The sequence below is a fragment of the Pseudorasbora parva genome, chromosome 17 (assembly GCF_024679245.1).
Source record: "Pseudorasbora parva isolate DD20220531a chromosome 17, ASM2467924v1, whole genome shotgun sequence".
NCBI classification, from domain to species: domain Eukaryota; kingdom Metazoa; phylum Chordata; class Actinopteri; order Cypriniformes; family Gobionidae; genus Pseudorasbora; species Pseudorasbora parva.
This window is the reverse complement of record NC_090188.1, coordinates 3,287,602-3,306,429: the sequence shown is the minus strand read 5'-3', so window position 1 is coordinate 3,306,429 and position 18,828 is coordinate 3,287,602. Positions and strand designations below refer to the sequence as shown.

Genomic DNA, 18,828 nt, shown 5'->3' with positions numbered 1-18,828 from the left:
AAAGTTTTGTTTTACAAAATAAAACAAGCATTTTTACTGTGTATGTGTCAACTACCCATAGAATTGAACAGAACTGAGCAATATAGAATTTTGAAGAACTTTTAACATCAAAACTTTTCAAAGTTCTTTTGATTATTAGAATGTTTTTATCATAGAGACAGTAAAAGAAATGGACAAAGCGATCCCATAGACTTCAACGGTGGATAATGAGGACGGCTGAGCGAACTGCGCCGGCTCAGACTGAGCTTGAGGACGTAGATGTGACGTGAGCCTCCTGTCTGACAGCTGTAGGTCTTCTAATAGTTGTGGAAAGTGAATCTGAATCACGTTGTTTAAATGTTTTCTCCCGTTGCTTTTGGCTCACTATGGGGTTCTCCCCATTCTTCTCCCTTGACTTTATCAGACTTTATGTCTCCACGTCCCCCCGACTGTCTCATAGACAGTAAAGATTGCTTCTGAGCGTCTCCTCAGGTCTATACGGTAATTTCTCAACTGTGTGTCAGAGTCGCGTTGGTTATGACGCAATCGTTAGCCTATTTTTAAAAACAGCTTCTGCGGGGCGATAGTGTAAGATACAAGGTAATGGAGCCTTTTATACATTGTCGTGTTTCTTTAGAAATAAACAATGGACAAATGGAGTCTTTAAACGCCTCAGATGTAAAGTTATTCACTGTCAAAGTGACTCAAAAATGAATGGGAGTCAATGTGATGCTAACAGCAGGTGATGGCTTGGTTAGCAATGGCCGCCCCTGAACGCTTTCCGAGAGCTAGATTACCCTCTTTGGTTTTTACATTGAAACTGGTTCTTTTGGGAACCAAAAATGGTTTTATGGCATTGCTGCAAAACCTTTATTTGTGACATTGTACATCAGAAACAAGTGCAACAAACAATCAAAATTTCTTGAATATTTATATATATATATATATATATATATATATAGGTGACATTTTATTACATATTTCATAAATACAAAAAAATTCGAAATGTCCCAGCCAGGCAATCCTAAATGACATAAACCACTGTTAATGCAACATTCGACTCATAATAAGCCTGTTCGTGACAGATTCACACGTCCCGCTTTAGCCACAGTAACACTAATCTCTTTCTGAGGATCTGCAAACATGACAATACTGTGCACAATAATTAAGAGATATATGTAATGTAATGCAAGCATGGGAAAGGACTCAATACATGAACATTCAAAGACTTAACGTAAAGGACGATTCTCCCTAACCACCTTTCCTGGAAGTGCTGGCGTTCGTCAGAATCTGCGAGGCTGGAGTGATGCACGTGTTCGATCTTTCTGAAAATAATGCAAAACAAAAAGGAGAAAGCATTCCCTTTCTGGTAAACACTAACATTTAAGACAAGCCAATTAAATGAGTTGCAACGTAAGACTCGCATTAACGGAAAAAAAACACAGAATGAGGAAAAAAATAACACACAACGCTTGTTTACTTTCCTCTACTTTTAAGGCTGACGGACACTTAAGACTTCAGGAGTCTGAGATTATGAATGTATGGAAATTGTCATTTTTCAGTGACATTGCTTTGCTTTTGTACAGTAATCAGGTAGTTCTGAATTAGTCAGGAGGTTCTGAAAGGTAAGCTTTCGATCGGATCTCCGATGCAAGATAATGCTCACAAAATGCAGGACAGAACTGAACATTATAGAGAAGATCAGCATGTTTTTAATGCATTAATATGAATTCGATGTGCTGATTAACTGGCAAGCGTTTGGGTTGAGTTGTTGGAATAAAAACAGAATAAATATTAGCAGGGCACCTTCGACACTCGCTGAAGAGCACATTATAATGAAGACGTTTAGATGTGGCTTTCATCCTTGCTTGAGAATAAATATTTCAGTTTAAAGTTTTTCACAAGGCATTGCGTGCACACATTCATTCTGCCACGCGAGCATGCCGGGAATCATCCTGCAATGCAGACGCTAGTGTTTGGATTATTTCCGTCTGGTTTGGCTTCGGCGTGTATTCTCAGGATAGCGGCGGGTGGGCGAGACGAGGGACTTAACGAAGGAAAAGAGAAACGGGCCTTAAGACGGCCAGACTGTAGCAGCTTTCAAAATCAAACATCAAATACTACGACATGAATCATCAGTCAAACGAAACACAAAACAAACGAGGATAACGCAAAGAAATGACCCGGCCTGCGCTCGCTCTGCCTCACGACCCCCGGCGAGTGTGTGGAAACACACACGTCGCAGCCGCTCTTTAGGATACAGTAGCTTATAGCACAGCATAAAGGGCCGTGCATTCCCATGACGTATCGGCGGATACTGTGATGGTCATGGGCGGGGCTTTGTGCATGCTGGCTCCTCCTCTTCCTCTTCAGCCGGCGGCGTAGCTGCTGAGGAAAGAGTAAAACATCGGCAGCTTCATGCGCTGCTGGTCTCGCCGGCTCCACGCGATCACCGTGCCTTCGCTGTTGGCCGTGTAAAGATGGTGTCCGTCACACGAGAATGTGAGACTGAAAGACAATAAAGATCACTTAAACACTTTGACATAGACTACCAGTCTTCTGCTCTACAAAGCTGCATTTATTTAATCAAAAATACAGTACAAACAGTGAAATATTATTACAAATTAAAATATACTACATGCCTTTCTTACTTTAGTATTTTTTGTCTTGTTTCTAGTCAATTAGTGCACAATTACCATTAGAGCTGGGCGATATGACGAAATATATCGTCTGGACGATAGAAAATGTCTATCGTTTTATATAAGGCTCTATCGCTTACGCCACGATAAGGCGTTTATGGCAGAATTTTACGTCAAGATGCACCTCACGCCACGGCATGCCCATGCAATACATAAACGCGCTCCCTCTGTCTCTCTCTCGCTCTCTCACTCACACACACACACGCGCTGCAGCCTCCCTTCCACTCACGTCACTTTTTTAAAATCCCCCACAGCGCGAAACACGAGTCCCGCAAACGCGCCGCAGAGGAGCTTGTTTGTAATCAGAGGACAAATGGCTCCTTAGTTTCGAAATGGTTTGGGTACAAGGTGATCGCATTGAAAATAAAGGCGTTTGTCCAGCGTTAGAAGCTCATTTGAATCATTGCCGCGGCTCATTTAAGAAAATGACAGCTCCGAAGAGACGCCGCTTTAGTTTGAGGTAACGTTACTGCTAACAATAATAAAGAAAGACGATCAACACCTTATGTGTTACCACTGAAATGAAGATGTAATATATTTCCAAATGTAAGCCCATCTTAAGCGAAATGCACGCTTCATACTGTCGTCTGCTCTGGCTCTAACCTCGAGTGTTTACTTTTTGCAAACCTTGTGAGCGCGCAAACCCAAACGCTGTGACCTCGCGCCAAATGTTTTTATTGGTTTATTAAGTACAAACAGGCGAGTTATGAAAAATTGAGTGCGAGGGATATGTTCAATCACACAAAAAGATTTTGGAATGAGACGGCCAACTGTAGTAGCGTTTAGTCCACTGTCTATAATAGCCTAATTTAGAGATCACTTTTTTATTTATTTTAACCGACAACTTTGATCGGTTAACGTTGATACGGTCAGCCATCGGTCAAACGGTCATCGGTTAACATCCCTAGGCAGGTGTTAACTTTACTAACAGTCTTGCTTTAAAAAAAGGTTCTAAATAAAATAAAAATGTAGTCCATACTACCTGTATTTGTTTTGTATATCATTTCAAACCGCATTTCCACATTGCAATTTTGTATAGACTATTCATAAACTGAATTAATAGAAAGGTTGCTATATCGTTATGTATATCGTTATCGGGATATCAAATGAGCTATATCAGGATATGAAATTTTGGCCATATCGCCCAGCCCTAATTACCATCGCACACCTGTAGCTAATAGATAGGCAGAGGTGGAAAGAAAAACAAAATATTCTACTCAAGTAAAAGTACTGTTACTTCAATTAAATTTTACTTAAGTACAAGTTTAAAAGTTAAGTTTACAAAGATACTGGTCTAAAAATTTACTCAAGTAAAAGTAAATTTAAAATGTACTCAGAGTAAAAGTTACTTCGTTACTTTTTTAACAGACTCTCCCCTAGGGTTGTGATAGAATGAGATTTTCACGATATGACAACTATCTCAGAAAACATCACAGTATTAAACAATTATTGAACCTATTATTATATTACGGTTATTATCACTAGTTAAAATGATGTTAAATGAATGAAGATGATTGATCTTTTTTTTTGGTTGAACAAATGCTTTATTATAATAAACTTAAAACCATTTGTTTGTTTATTAAAATTTCAATAAAATATGTCTAATTAACTAAATTCAATAAATTATTATGAATTAGATTAACAAATTAATTTTATCATTAATTTGTTAATGTTTAAGAATAATAGAGTCCTGTATGTAGACGGAGCAGCTCATTCACAGAGACAGAACAAGCAGATCATATATTAATATAGCAATGTTTTGTGCTTTAATATTCACAGACCATGTCGCGATTTGATTTGTTTCTAGGCCTACAGCTCTACTTTTGAGTTTTTCGTTCATCCATCAGTTTGCGTGTATTCTGCATATTACGTGAATTCTCCGTTATAATGTAAAGTTAATGTTCATGACTGGATTCCGGGATTCCCTCTGCGTCACAGAAATCAATCGGCCGTAAGTTATAAACATACCTTTATCTGCACAGAGGGATGTGTTCCCGAACATGTTCTATGTGTTTCTTCATTTGCATCCACATTTTGTGCAAATTTGATATCCTCCAGGACAATACCACGTTATTTTTTTCTAAATCCAAAGTATTTCCATACTATAGCCAGCGGTTAACGATTGGCGTTTCGCTTTGACCTGGGTCTGCGTCACTGACGTCTGTCTTGTTCGTCTCCATCTGATATTTGCGCGCTTGTTCGCTCTCGCGTCCCGCGCCCTCTATTCAAAATAGTCGTTTCCGGATCACGTTTTTTTTCCTTCCCTCTTTGCATTAATGATTTATTTTTAATCAGTAACGGATGTGGTTTAAAATGTAGCGAAGTACCAGGGGTGGTAAGTAATCAAGTAAAAATACTTTGATACTTTACTTAAGTATTTTTTTCGGGGATCTGTACTTTACTTGAGTATATTTTATTTGCATCTACTTTAACTCTTACTCCACTACAATATTAAAGGCAAAGTTTACTTTTTACTCCAATACATTTCCCCATGCCCGCTCCAAGTATTAAGTATTTATTACACTTGATTTCCAAACCGGTCTGGTCGGTCATGGATGATCCAGTCGGGTATAGACTTGGAAAAGCTGACAAGTCAGGTTTGCCACACTAACGTTAGCTCAGTGTTTCCCCAACTTTTTTATTTTGCGGCACACAATTTACTATGAAAACATCGGTAACATTTTACAATACAGGTGGACTATTATAATTCATGCCTAACTAATGCACAGATAATCATGAGTTAATGTATTACTAATGAAGAACTAAACCATTTATTAATGATTACTGCATCAGCAACAAATGAACATTCTCTATGATTAATAGATTAAGTAATATATGAATTGCTATTAATTAAATATGACATCATTAATTCCCTAATAACACATTACATTAACTAATAATGTAAATTCATGTATTCAAAGCCATGCATTCCGACTCTCAGTTGTGTTTAATTAATCATTAATCATAACAATTGGCAAAATTATAGTATGACTTTACTTGTTGAGGCGCATGACTATTAACTAATTGTTACGTGATATGTCATTGTGGTTATGGCTTTTGAATTAATTTTGAATTAGTTAATAATATCTTGCTCCTCATCTGTTTTATGGAGCTAATGTTATGGAACATGTCTATTTTAAGTTTAACCCCTATACTGCGTTAAGGTGCTTCATTGTCTCCTATTAATTGCAAATCTAACAAATTCTTAATTGCAGTAATCTTATCATTTGTTCAATTAAAGCATTGCATATCAGTGCCAAAAGATTTTATCTGCTTAAATATTGATATATACAGTTAATTTGAATATTTACTTTCGGTACTTGAGTACATTTTAAATCTGATACTTTTGTACTTTTACTCAAGTGATGTTTGAATGGAGGACTTTCTACTTTTACTGGAGTATTTTTTTATTTAGGTATATATACTTTCACTCGAGTATAACTTTTGAGTACTTTTACCACCTCTGCGAAGTTCAATACTTCAATCAGAATGTACTTAAGTAAAAGTAAAATTACAGATTTTTTAAAACTACTTAAAAAAGTACAAGTACACAGAAAAACTACTCAATTACAGTAACGCGAGTAAATGTCATTCGTTACTTTCCACCTCTGTAGATCGGTGCGTAGGACGAAGGATACCCAGATCCAAAAATCTCAATAGACAAACAAACGGAAATCCCGCACACTATTAATACTTGCAAAAATCAGAAACTTTTTATTAGCAACATTTCGGTCTCATGACCTTCATCAGGCCTGACAAAGCTGCATTTAATTGATTTAAAAATACCATATAAACTGTGAAATATTACTACGATTTAAAATATACACTTGAGAAATGTGATTGTTTAACCCTGAAAAAACATAGGATCGGAAACCTGGAAACATCAGGGAAATTAATTCATGGATTTTACTTTCAGAGAGCTTTTTATTTTATTTTATCAAAAATACAGTAAAACTTTGAAATATGATTAAATGTAAATCAGCTGTTTTCTCTGTGAATATATAGTAAAGTGTAATTTATTCCTGTGATCAAAGCTGAATTTATCATCATTACTCCAGTCTTCAGTGTCACATGATCCTTCAGAAATCAGGATTTGATGATTAACACACATTTATGACTATTATCAGTGTTAAAAACAGTTGATCTGCTTCATATTTTTTGGAAACTGTGATGCAATGCCAATCAAAAGTTTGCGCTAAGTAAGATTTAAATATAATAATAGTACTTTTATTCAGAAATGACGCATTCAATTGATCAAAAGTGACAGTAAAGACATTTATAATGTCTTTATAATCACAAAAGGTTCTATTTCAAATAAACGCTGTTCTTTTGAGCTTTTCATTCATCAAAGAATCCTGAAGGATCATGTGTCATTAGCTGCGTTTACATGGACCCTAATAATCCGATATTAACCAGACTAGTAGCACAATCGGAAAAAACAAAAGGTCACGTCACAAAAGTTGCAATTCACAACCTCACCACTAGATGCCGCTAAAATTTACACACTGCACCTTTAAGTAAAGATCATGTTCCATGAAGATATTTAGTAAGTGTCCTACCATAAATATATCAAAATTGTATTATTAGTAGTTATATCCATTGCTAAGGGCTTCATTTGGACAACTTTAAAGGCGATTTTCTCAATATTTATTAAACAAAATTAAAAAAAAAGCTTATTCATTCAGCTTTCAGATGATTTATATATCTCAATTTCATAAAATTGACCCTCATGACTGGTTTTGTGGTCCAGGGTCACATATGAGGTACAAGTGTGTACCTTATGATAGGCCTGTTGGATTTTGGGAAGGTGATCTCTCTGACTGGCTTCAGGTCCCATGTGCTCCACAACCTGAGCGAGAGCGTGGACAAGACAAAGAAAGAAGAGAATGAAATATGACGACAGAGAAGAGGAAAGCACTGTCTTAAAACACAATGCATTGTTGTGTTTGTTGCACTCATTTAATATGGCTGTGCAACAATAATATAATATGCACACAAGACCTTTCAATTTTTCCATAAATGCTAGTGCATTTGTGCACTTATCATGCTTCATCAAATTCAACAAGTCAACCTTGCTTCCAAAGTTGCTTTAATTTACAGCAAAGCAACTAAACACCTCAAACTAGCTAAAACAGTGAGAGTGTGTTTTTTACCTGACCACACCGTTCTCCAGACCGCCAGCGATCACGTTGACCGACACTCCCTCCGGCTGATTGGAGAACGCCACCGAGCAGATAATCTCTCGACAATGAACATGACCGATCAAATCTCCATTAATCGTCCACAGCCTCAAATCACTTCCTCCGCCAACTATACACACACACACACACACACACACACACACAGAGAACATGATCATTCTGCAGAACGCCGTTATATACAAATGAATGTTTGTTTTTAGCAGCTGGTTTACACTGTAACAGGCTCATAGCAAACAACCAGATGTCATTTATTGTAACAGGAAATGACTCGCCTGAATCACAGACGGTGGCGATGTCTCCTGTCGTCTCACTGGCTGACACTGCATTCACTGGACTCTTGTGACCTGTGAGACTCTGTACGTAACACAACCTGACACACCAAAACACAAACACTCTTTAGATTCTCATTACTGCAATGAAAGTGTTTTCAGCCTCTGCCGTCTCACTGTATGAGACGACGAACGCATGAACTTCACCTCCAGAGTCATCATATCATAAACAGACACAAACTCAGAGATCTTCACGGCAACCCGTCAAAATAAAAGTTCAGTTTAACTTGAAAAAAATTGTGAAAGAAATATATGTGTTGTACAGAAGAATTAAGAATAATACTAACAATATAATAATAATAAATTATTATTAAAACAATTTTTAAGGGAATAACCACAATTTTTCTTCTGTTTTGAAATTAAATCTGTAAAAGTAAAGCTCTGTTGTACAGCACTATGCTTGACAAAAAAGTTTTAAAAGATTAGAAGATAATTTAATAATTTAACATTAAAAGATAAACTAGATTATTATGCCTTCATTTGATTGTCAGAAAAAAATAAACACACAACACATTTCTGAAAATAAAAATAGTGAATTTAAAAAACAAAAAAATGTATAATAATAAATGTTTTATGAAAAGGTGACATGCTTTTTTTAAATTACATTTTTATTTAACCATTAAAATCCATAATTCAGAATAGTCCAGAATTTTTAATACAGAAAACAAAGTTTTTGGTTACATTTTTTATAAATTGTTAAATTGTATATGTTTTCTAATTTCAATTAATTAGACATGCTACATTTTTATTTAACCATTAAAATAAAATCCCCCAAAAATCGAATGATTTTTTTTTTTGAAAATGGAAAATATGAAAAAAATTCAACAGATTTCATAGGGCCCTAACTCCATGCTTTTTTTTAAAGACTAAGCTTCACAGTCTTGTAGCTCATCCTGAGTCAACACTTCCTTCAGTAACATTAGACAGTTTTGATTTATATGCTATTGACCATTTTGTTTTTACTGACACATTTCCAGACTTTTGAGGTAAATATTCAAGCCATGTTTATTTAAACATAAAAGATGAGACTAATAAAAAAATCCATGTTCAAACTTACCACAGCATATTTAACTTAAGTTAATGACAAGCTATGGGGTTTTAATACAAAATATGCTGTGGTAAATTTGAATGAATACATTTGTTTAACCAATAGTATCAATTTAACAAATATTGTATTATACGGACGTCTGTGAAACAAGCCTTTATGACTTTACAAAGACTTTCTGGGTTGAACTGAAATTTCAAAACGTGTCATGACCTTACGAACCCTGAATAGGAGTGGTTAAGAGTGGTTAAAGGGTTAGTTCAACCAAAAATTTAAATTCTGTCATTAATTCCTCACCCACATGTCGCTGGACACCCGTCAGACCTCTGTTGATCTTCAGACACAGATGAAGATATTAGTGTGTAAATCCGATGGCTCAGAAAGGCCTTCATTGACACCAATGTCATTTCCTCTCTGAAGACCCATAAAGGCACTAAAGACGTCGTTACAAAGCCCATCTCACTACAGCGGCTCTACACTCATTTTATGAAGAGATGAGAATAGTTTTTGCGCGCAAAAAAACTAAATAACGACTCGATTTCAAAACAAAGCTTAGAACGATAATGAATCAGTGAATCGATTCATGATTCGGATCGCCAAAGTCACATGGGCTGCGTCCGAAAACCTAGGCAGCTGACTCGTTGCCTCGCTGCCTTATCAGGCAATGGCTTGTAAGGCAGCATTTTGACATGAAGGCACCTCATGAAATGATTTCGGACAGACTTCTGAGGCAGTGCAGCAGTTTAATGATCGACAGCAAAATAGAGAGAGCTTTGGTGAGAACTAAACACATATTTAATTACTTCATTAGTTATTTCTCGCTCGAAATGACATTAGAAGTGGAACATATTGGTAAAAAACATACATTTATACACAAACTGACCAGCAAACGCAACTTTTGGACGCCATCTTATTTTCCCAGCTCAACTGTCACTGAATAGAAAGCACAGGATTGTGGGATATCAAAGGCAGTGAAGGATACATGTATGCTGACTTCAAAAATCGATCAGATGAAGGTATCTCAGGAGACAGGAAGTGAAGCTAATATTAGATTCGGACGTGCCTCTATGCCTTCCTGCCTTGAAATGTGTCCTCCGAAGGCAGCATTTTGCCAGTTTTGGACGCAGCCATGATTTCAGCAGTTTGACACACGATCCGAATCATGAATCAATACGCAGATTCATAACGGTTCGAAGGTTTGGTTTGAAATCGGCCCATCACTATATAAGTTCTTTATTTCGTTGTTTTGTCCACAAAAACTATTCTGGTCTCTTCTTAAAATGATTGTAGAGCCGCTGTAGTGAGATGGGCTTTGTAACGACGTCTTTAGTGCCTTTATGGGTCTTGAGAGAGGAAATGACATTGGTGTCAATGAAGGCCTTTCTGAGCCATCGGATTTCAACACTAATATCTTCATCTGTGTTCTGAAGACGAAAGACATTAAGGTGAGAAATTAATGACAGAATTTTCATTTTTGGGTGAACTAACTAAGACTAATGTGATCTCGTCCGGCACAAACCTGTTGAGGTCCCACAGGATGCAAGTGCCGTCCCGACTAACACTGATGAGGATGCTGTAGGGCTTACAGACGAACAGGCCCGTGACCTCCGCCGTGTGGCCATACAGGTGGACCTGAGACTCCACCTCCATCTCTGTGGGCTGAAGGGACACATGACTGTAAATGCACTTTGGCTAATGGCCTCAGTAGAGCTCTGATAATGGCCTGAATAAACAGAAGAGAGCTGAACGAGCGCTTGCACACATGATTCTGATCTGGTTTTATGGTCCAGAGTAAACAAACCACCACATGACTGTATGTGAGAGTACAATCAATAAAAGCACTAGAAGCTGGTCATGGATGAAAATGCAGTCAAGTAATTAGCTAATATAATAGTTGGGGTTATTAATCATTCAATACTTGACATTTTCAGATTATGGCTGTTGGTTGATAAACTTTGCCTGCTTTTTGCTTTAAAATGAGGATTTTTTTCTTCCATTTTTTTTTCTTGAGAAACTTTTGCACACGCACAGGATATTATTGCGTGCACGCATTACATTTCATGTATACTGTCTTAAGGGCTGCACTTGACTAAAGATTTTTCTAGTCGACTAGTAGTAAGCCATTAGTCAACTAATCGTGTGTTTATATTAATAAGCCATAAATTATAACAATGGGCCTTTAATTGCCTGATCAGCGTTCAAGCGGACCGGCAAACGCAATCTGTGTGTCGTGAAAAAACATTTAAAAGACTGTCTAAACATATGAATCATTTATTGATCATGTTTTGTGTGTAAAGAGATGAAGTCGACAATGCTGACTCTTACCTCCGCAGTAGACGTTTCAGGATCACATCATCTGTCAATATTTTGTTTTCCACTCAAATTGGTTAATTTAAAAGTAGACATTTCAATCTCTCTATAGATTAATTTCTCATGTCTGTGAGGCGTCTTGTGGCGCTCAAGTTCACAGAGACGGCAGATGAAGCGCATCCTGATTGTTTTCATTATTTTACAAAAGTACGTTTTGCTGTTATTGTGAGCTTACAGAAATAAAGTATGCCTTTTACAGGAATATGACCCAAAATGACGGAGCATTTAAAAAAGAAAGGGGTACAGTAATTTCAATTTGCACAATTACAAGGGTAAAGGAAACACAGCTATTGACATTTAACTATGGATACACATTATTAATAAAGATCTATGCTGAAACACGGCTGTGTGCATTGTCCTATTTGCCAAGTTCAAGGGTCCATAAAAAAGGCTGACAGTAAAAAATGCTCAAAATTTGGCTTTCGCTAGAGCAGTGTGTGCTGTTTTAAGACCCTCGGTCCACTTTAACAAATTTAACTCTGTGGCGCAGAGAAACCACGCTACGAAATGGGCTCAAATGCCAAAATTTAATGGTTCATGGAAAACGTTGGTACAGTAAAAATATAAATATTTGGCTTTCATTAGGGAAGTATATTTACATGGAACCGCAGCTACTGACATTGTACTATGAAGAAAATAAGAGTATGGAAGCAAATTAATTAATCAACATTTATATGATGAAAGTCGAGTCGACTAGTCGCTGATGACGTCATTAAAGGACAAATAGCTTTGAGCGGAGACGTAAACACAGGTTTTCTTGTGCACAGGACAGCTATGGCATATGACACAGCGCTGCCCATAAGGTTATTGCTCCTACATAACAGCTTTTCTATCACTTAATAATAATATATTATAGAATAATAATTCGTTACATTTATATAGCGCTTTTCTAGGCACTCAAAGCACTTAACATGGAAGAGGGGAATCTCCTCAACCACCACCAATGTGCAGCACCACCTGGATGATGCGACGGCAGCCATATTGCGCCAGAACGCTCACCAAACACCAGCTGATTGGTGGAGAGGAGACCGAGTGATGAAGCCAATCAGTGTATGGGGATTATTAGGAGGCCATGATGGACAGCGGCCAATGGGCAAATTTGGGATTTTTAATGACCACGGAGAGTCTGGACCTCGGTTTAACGTCTCATCCGAAGGACGGTGCTCATTGACAGTATCGTGCCACACAGACCACAGGGTGAGCACCCCATGCTGGCCTCACTAACACCTCTACTGTGTGTTACAAATGCAGCACGCATTAGTTTAGAACAGCAATTAACTTGTGTGTACAATAAGCGTGCATTTTCCCGATCAAGTTTGAGCATCCAGATGGTATAATCAAACATGTAACGTGGAGAGCTCTCTGAGTATGCATTTTTTTGTCATTTTAACTGTTGCAAACGTGCCTGCGTGTCAGGAAATCCTTATCCTGCTAAGCCCTCTTTAGGCCAGCGACTAGTCGACGTCAAGTTTAAAGCGTCATGGCACAGCACTAAAGTCGCCTATTCTGTGCAACCCCTAATTGGTCCAGTAAAAAAATCATAAAAATTTAGTTGGGGCAGTATATTTACATTGTCCCATATTAAAATTATTGCAACAGTAAAATGTACTAAAATTTTGTATTTTACAAGATCAAAAAATGTAGGATTTAACGCATCCTTACAGGTACTAATTTTCTTCATTCAAACAGCGCTTAACAGCGCTTATTGCGAGCAGAGCCATAGACAAAGGACTTTACACAGCGTTGCATTATATAAAGGGGAGGCTCACACTTCAATAAATGACAGATAAATAAGTAGCTGATTCATCCTTGTACTAGACAAACTGCTCTAATGAAATCCAAATTTGAGCACTTTTATCAGTCTAATGCACACAGTCGTGTTGCGTCATCAGCCCATTTCACAGCGCGGTTTCACGGCCACCACAGAGAATGTGTTAATGCAGACAAAAGGCCATAATATTAGAGATATACTTCCCTAACGAAAGCCAAATTGTGAGCAAATAGATCTTTATTAATTCATGTGCATCCAAAGGAAATATATTATAGACAGCATAGATAAAATGGAAAATGTAACGCGTGAGCATGCAATATTTTTTTTGTTTTTGCAAAGGTCCCTTTAGGGGCTCCGTTGTTTGATTTGCTGATAAATATATAGATGTAGCTGCACATGTGAAGCAAATCTGAAATCACTAAATCACTTTTATGGATCTTGACGATACCTGGTCTTGAAAAAGAGCAGCAAGAGCATTCTTCAGAATATCTGCTTTTGCAGATTATAAAGTCAAAATGGTTTGAACTGAAACACTCCTTCAAAAGTGTGAAAGATTGGTTTAAACGAGAGAAACCGAACAGCACTTGTGTTATCAATGAGAGCGTTTGAAAGAGCCGTCTGACGCCCAGACTTCAGCCCACCTGTGGGCTGCAGGAAATGTGTTTCTAGGGCAACCGGGAGATGACTAACAAGGCCACTACAAACACTGAGTGTGTGTGTGTGTGTGTAGGTGCTCTACAGGGAGTGATAATGGACGTGGGTGGCTGCGTGGGTGGGGGAGAAGGGGGGGCATGTTGCCATGGTTACGTACCATGGTGGTGGTGAAGCGGTTGCTGTAGGCGGTTATGACTCCACACTTACTGCCTGTAAACAGCTGACAACTGTCCGGCACCCAGGCACAGCTAGTCACCTGAGGAGAGACCAGAGAGACCAGGATGAGAACAGAGAGTAACATTTGGGAATATGATAACGTAAACAGCTCAATCTCACTAAACCCATGCCTGGCTCATGGTTCTCTAATCGTGCTGCTAGAATCCATGAAGTGACTTCGACACTCAGGATTGGTCACTTGTCCGTTGCCTGGCTACAAGTTTCTCTGCAGCTGGCTAAGCGCTCTATTTGAGCGACGTAAACACAAATTAATAATTCAAATTTGTTAAAAGAAATATCTGATCATCCCTAATAATGTCTTTATTTAAAGGTAGTGTATGTAGGTTTGTTGTCAAAACTGGTACTGCAATCACTTTCAAATGACTGTAGAGCGGTGTCTGCCCCTCCCCCTGACTCGAGGTTGCCAGATTGGCTGCAGGATCAGTAGGAACGTTTGTAGATCTGCAGCTGAGGTAACTAGAGCAGATCTGGCAACCCAGATGCCCAAACTCTACTGACTTCGTGATTGGTCGATAGGTGGAGGGCGGAGTTTCAGGCCAAAACACAACATGTCAACATCAACATCAGTTGAGGGCTGCAACAACAACTTTTAAATGACAATATCCTGGCCGGACTAATGTTGTCAGTGATAGAAGTATTTGAAATGAACACGATTTCTTAATGTCTAGTGATATATCAGGGCCATTTTATGATTAATTGAAATACATTTCTTACATACAGTTCCTTTAAGTCTCATATCATCAATAAATCAAAATCAGCACCTCCAAGTCTGAGGGGATGGTTCTCAAAAGGCAAAGGGTGGCTTGCCCGATTCAGGTTTGTGGAGAGTTCCTGCCTCAAGTATCTTGGGGTCTTGATCACAAGGTAGGAAAGGATCGAACGGGAGATTGACATATGTTCCTATCATAGACTGTAAAAAAATATGGACATAGTGTCCGTGACGTCACCCATAGGATTCTGAAGAGCAATTCTGAAGCGTAAAGTAGAGACGAGCTGGGCGTCGCCATCTTAACAGTCATGCCCGGATAACAGAAAATGGGCAAAGAGGCAGGAGGCAGAGCTTAGGTGACGCAATGACTAACAGACAGCAGATAAATGGCTATCCACCTGTCACTCAAAGTTACCAAGCCCTTAATTATGCAGAACTTTAAGACTTTATATAAACTAAACTAATGAGTTATAAAAAAATTCACCCCTCTCACAGTTGTCATGAAGGGCAAAATTAGCCATATAGACCAAAATCACAATTTGTCCCAGGCTGTAAACATGTATGCATTTTTTCTGCTTTAATTATTTAATTATTTAATTTTTTCCTGCTTTAATTAATCTGCTTTGGAAATTTTAACATGGGGCTCAATGAGATTCTGCTCCTTCTGGAGCCTGATTCTCGTGTGGCCAGTTGATGAATTGCAGTCACTTCCATACTGGCTTCAACAGAAACTGAGGGAGGTTGCCGCTTGGTTCCTACTCTCACCTATGGTCCTGCCTGAAAGGACAAGATCCTGGATACAGGCGGCCGAAATGAGCTTTCATCGCAGGTTGGCTGGGCTATTCCTTTAGAGATCGGGTGAAAAACTCAGAGCAGAGGAGCTCAGAGCTGAGGTGGCTCGGGCATCTTTTTTTCTGTAGCTTTTAATTCACTGTGATTTTATGTCATAAATGTTGGGCTATGTCCTTGTTTCTTTAACTTGTGTATTGTTCAGTACTTTGGTCAGCCATGTTTGCCGTTTTTAAATGTGCTATATAAATAAACCAAACTTGAAACTTGAAGACCAAGGACACGCTGGGGGGATTATGTCTCCCGGGTGGCCTGGGAACGCCTCGGTGTTCCCCCGGAAGAGCTGGAGGAAGTGTCTAAGGAGAGGGAAGTCTGCTGCACCCGCAACCAGGCCCCGAATAAGCGGAAGAAGATAATTGGATGGTAAAGCGTCATCAGTAAAGCGTTGTTATCAAGGCAACAACTGACACTTTTGTTATCAGCCCCACAGTGGAAAATGAAACCAAACCAGACCCATACCGGCATGGAACAGAACGGTTACGCAATCAGAACCGTTCGGCCCGACGGTGGAAAAACTGCTATAGTATACAGCTCTGGAAAAAATTAAGAGACCACTTTGCATTGAGAAATGTTCTTATGTATGTTTTGCTGCTTTTATTTTTATATGCTTGCTCTGTAAAGCACTTTGGTCTGTCTTGCGGCTGTTTAAATGTGCTATATAAATAAATGAACTTGAACTTGAAATCAATGTTAAGTGGTCTCTTAAATTTTTCCAGAGTTGTACTTCACTTATGCGTCTTCTGCCCTGGCTCGGAGTGAGCACAGGCAGCTGCCTAGAGAACAGCACCTCTTTCGCGGCTTAATGCACTTTTCATAACACTGTTTAATATCAAACATGTCCCACAGTTGAGCAACAGTTGACTACATTTTAAATCACTCACTTATTCAGCTGATTTGTATGTTAAGTTAGGGCTTTTAGGGAGGAACGAAAATGCACCGCTGTGAAATGAAAATGCCCTGGACGGAATGTGGCACAATAATCGATTCTCCTGTTTTCATAGTCGTTGGAAGCCAAAACTGAAATCAAAATACAGCCCTACATACCACTGTCGCCTCTGGCATGTTACTGATTTGACTGCACTCTATTGGATGAGAACTGACTTGAGTTCTCTCCGTGATTTGAACTCGTTCCATAATTGATGAACTTTACACATTGAACCGAACTGAATCAACACTGAACTGATTTCAGCTGAATAATGACTGTTTACTATCGTCTTTTAGAGCTGCTTTACAGCAGAATGTAATTATTTTCATCATCTGAGCATTATTTTCCTGTTTATCCATGTAAAGCTGCTTTGAAACAATATGTGTTGTATAAAGTGCTAGAGATATAAAGCTGACCTGACAGATGACTGGAGTAATGATACTGAAAACTCAGCATTTTAACACTATTACAATAGAAAACACCTATTTTAAATTTTTTATATATTTTTTAAGCCTGGTTGATAAAATCATACTGACCCCAAACTTTTGAACAGTACTGTGTATTTTTCTATTAGTAGTCTATTTTTTAGAAACCATTAAGATTCTGTTTGCATTGTGAGATTTTCATGACGATTAAAAACAATTATACAAAATATAATGTCTTAATTCGTTTTTTTGATTAAGGGGAAAAATTGGACCCGTAGATGTTTTTATGAGCTATGTTTTGTCAAGTCTTTATTTCTATAGCACTTTATACAACACAGATTGTTTCAGAACAGTTTAACAGGAAATGATGCATTTCGGCTCTTGTTCATTTCAGTGTTGAGTCATTGTAAAGATCATCAATTATTAAATGAGTTAATTTCATCTATAATGCAAACAATGATGTTATTGTCCAGCTCAGCTCTCATACAGCAGCGTCAGATCAATAATATTGTTGAATATTAAGAATTTTGTTTTATGGGAGTATTTTTCATTAGTGCTGTACATATAACAGACGAGATCCAGCTGAAAACATGCCCTTCAGCGGTGTTTACGACTCTGACCTGGTGCAGTGGTGAGCACTGGATGAAGTTGATGGGCGGCTCGCTCTGTTTGCTCTTCAGACGCAGCATGTTGTCGGTGTAACCCCAGCTCAGGATGGCTGACCACTGTATGTCCGTGCTGTGCATGCTCCTTACACCTGAGAGCGGAGAGGGAAAACACTTCAGTTGTAATTTTCTATGATGGCACACTCAATTTATTTTCATTTTCTCTGATGCTATGAGAACTGTGTTAAGACACAAATGCAGATGGAATAAAAATTTCAGAAACTGGTCATGGACCAAAACACAATCGAGTTCTAGAATAGATTAATCATTCAATATTTGTACATTTTCAGATTATGGCTGTTGGTTGATACACCACTTTCCTCTTTAAACAGGTCTGGGTTCCCTTTTTTGATTTATATAAATATATATGGTAATGAATTTATAAATATAGATGCACACAATACATATGGAACGCATCTGAAATTCATAAACAGTAAGTTTGAGGTCTGTAAGATTTTTAAATGTTTTTGAAAGAAGTCTCTTCTGCTCATCAAGACAAAATACAGAAACCATTGTGAAATATTATTCCTGTGTAAATCATCTGTTCTCTATGTGAATATATCATAGACTGTAAAAAATATGGACGTAGTGTCCGTGACGTCACCCATAGGATCCCGATAAGCCGCTCTGAAGCTTAAAGTAGGGGCGAGCTGGGCGTCGCCATCTTGCGAGCGAATCATCGCGTGTCACTCCCGGATAACAGAAAATGGGCAAAAAGGCGGGATCTGGGCGGCGCTTAGGTGACGCAATGACTATAGACGACAGATAAATGGCTATCCACCTGTCACTCAAAGTAACCACGCCCTTAATTATGCAGAATTTTAAGGCTTTATATAACGTAAATGAATGAGTTATAAGAAAATTCACCCTCCTCACAGTTGTCATAAAGGGCAAAATTAGCCTTATAGGCCAAAACCACAATTATGTACCAGGCTGTAATGTTTTTTTTCTGCTGTAAAGCTGGGAATTT

General features: G+C 38.2%; 1 protein-coding gene across 4 annotated transcripts in view; it reads right to left on the bottom strand.

Annotated features, from left to right (window-relative positions):
• Window positions 1-919: 919 nt before the first annotated feature.
• lyst (lysosomal trafficking regulator) overlaps window positions 920-18,828 on the bottom strand; it is a 133,127-nt gene continuing 115,218 nt past the window's right edge. For all 4 annotated transcript variants that reach the window (XM_067422034.1, XM_067422035.1, XM_067422037.1 and 1 more), the window contains 7 exons: window positions 17,814-17,950; window positions 14,206-14,304; window positions 10,773-10,912; window positions 8,152-8,249; window positions 7,832-7,988; window positions 7,456-7,527; window positions 920-2,487 (listed from right to left, as the gene is read on the bottom strand). In XM_067422034.1, the coding sequence (XP_067278135.1) occupies window positions 2,349-2,487; window positions 7,456-7,527; window positions 7,832-7,988; window positions 8,152-8,249; window positions 10,773-10,912; window positions 14,206-14,304; window positions 17,814-17,950 (842 nt within the window). In that variant the 3' untranslated portion in view covers window positions 920-2,348. The remainder of the gene's footprint in view (window positions 2,488-7,455; window positions 7,528-7,831; window positions 7,989-8,151; window positions 8,250-10,772; window positions 10,913-14,205; window positions 14,305-17,813; window positions 17,951-18,828) is intronic.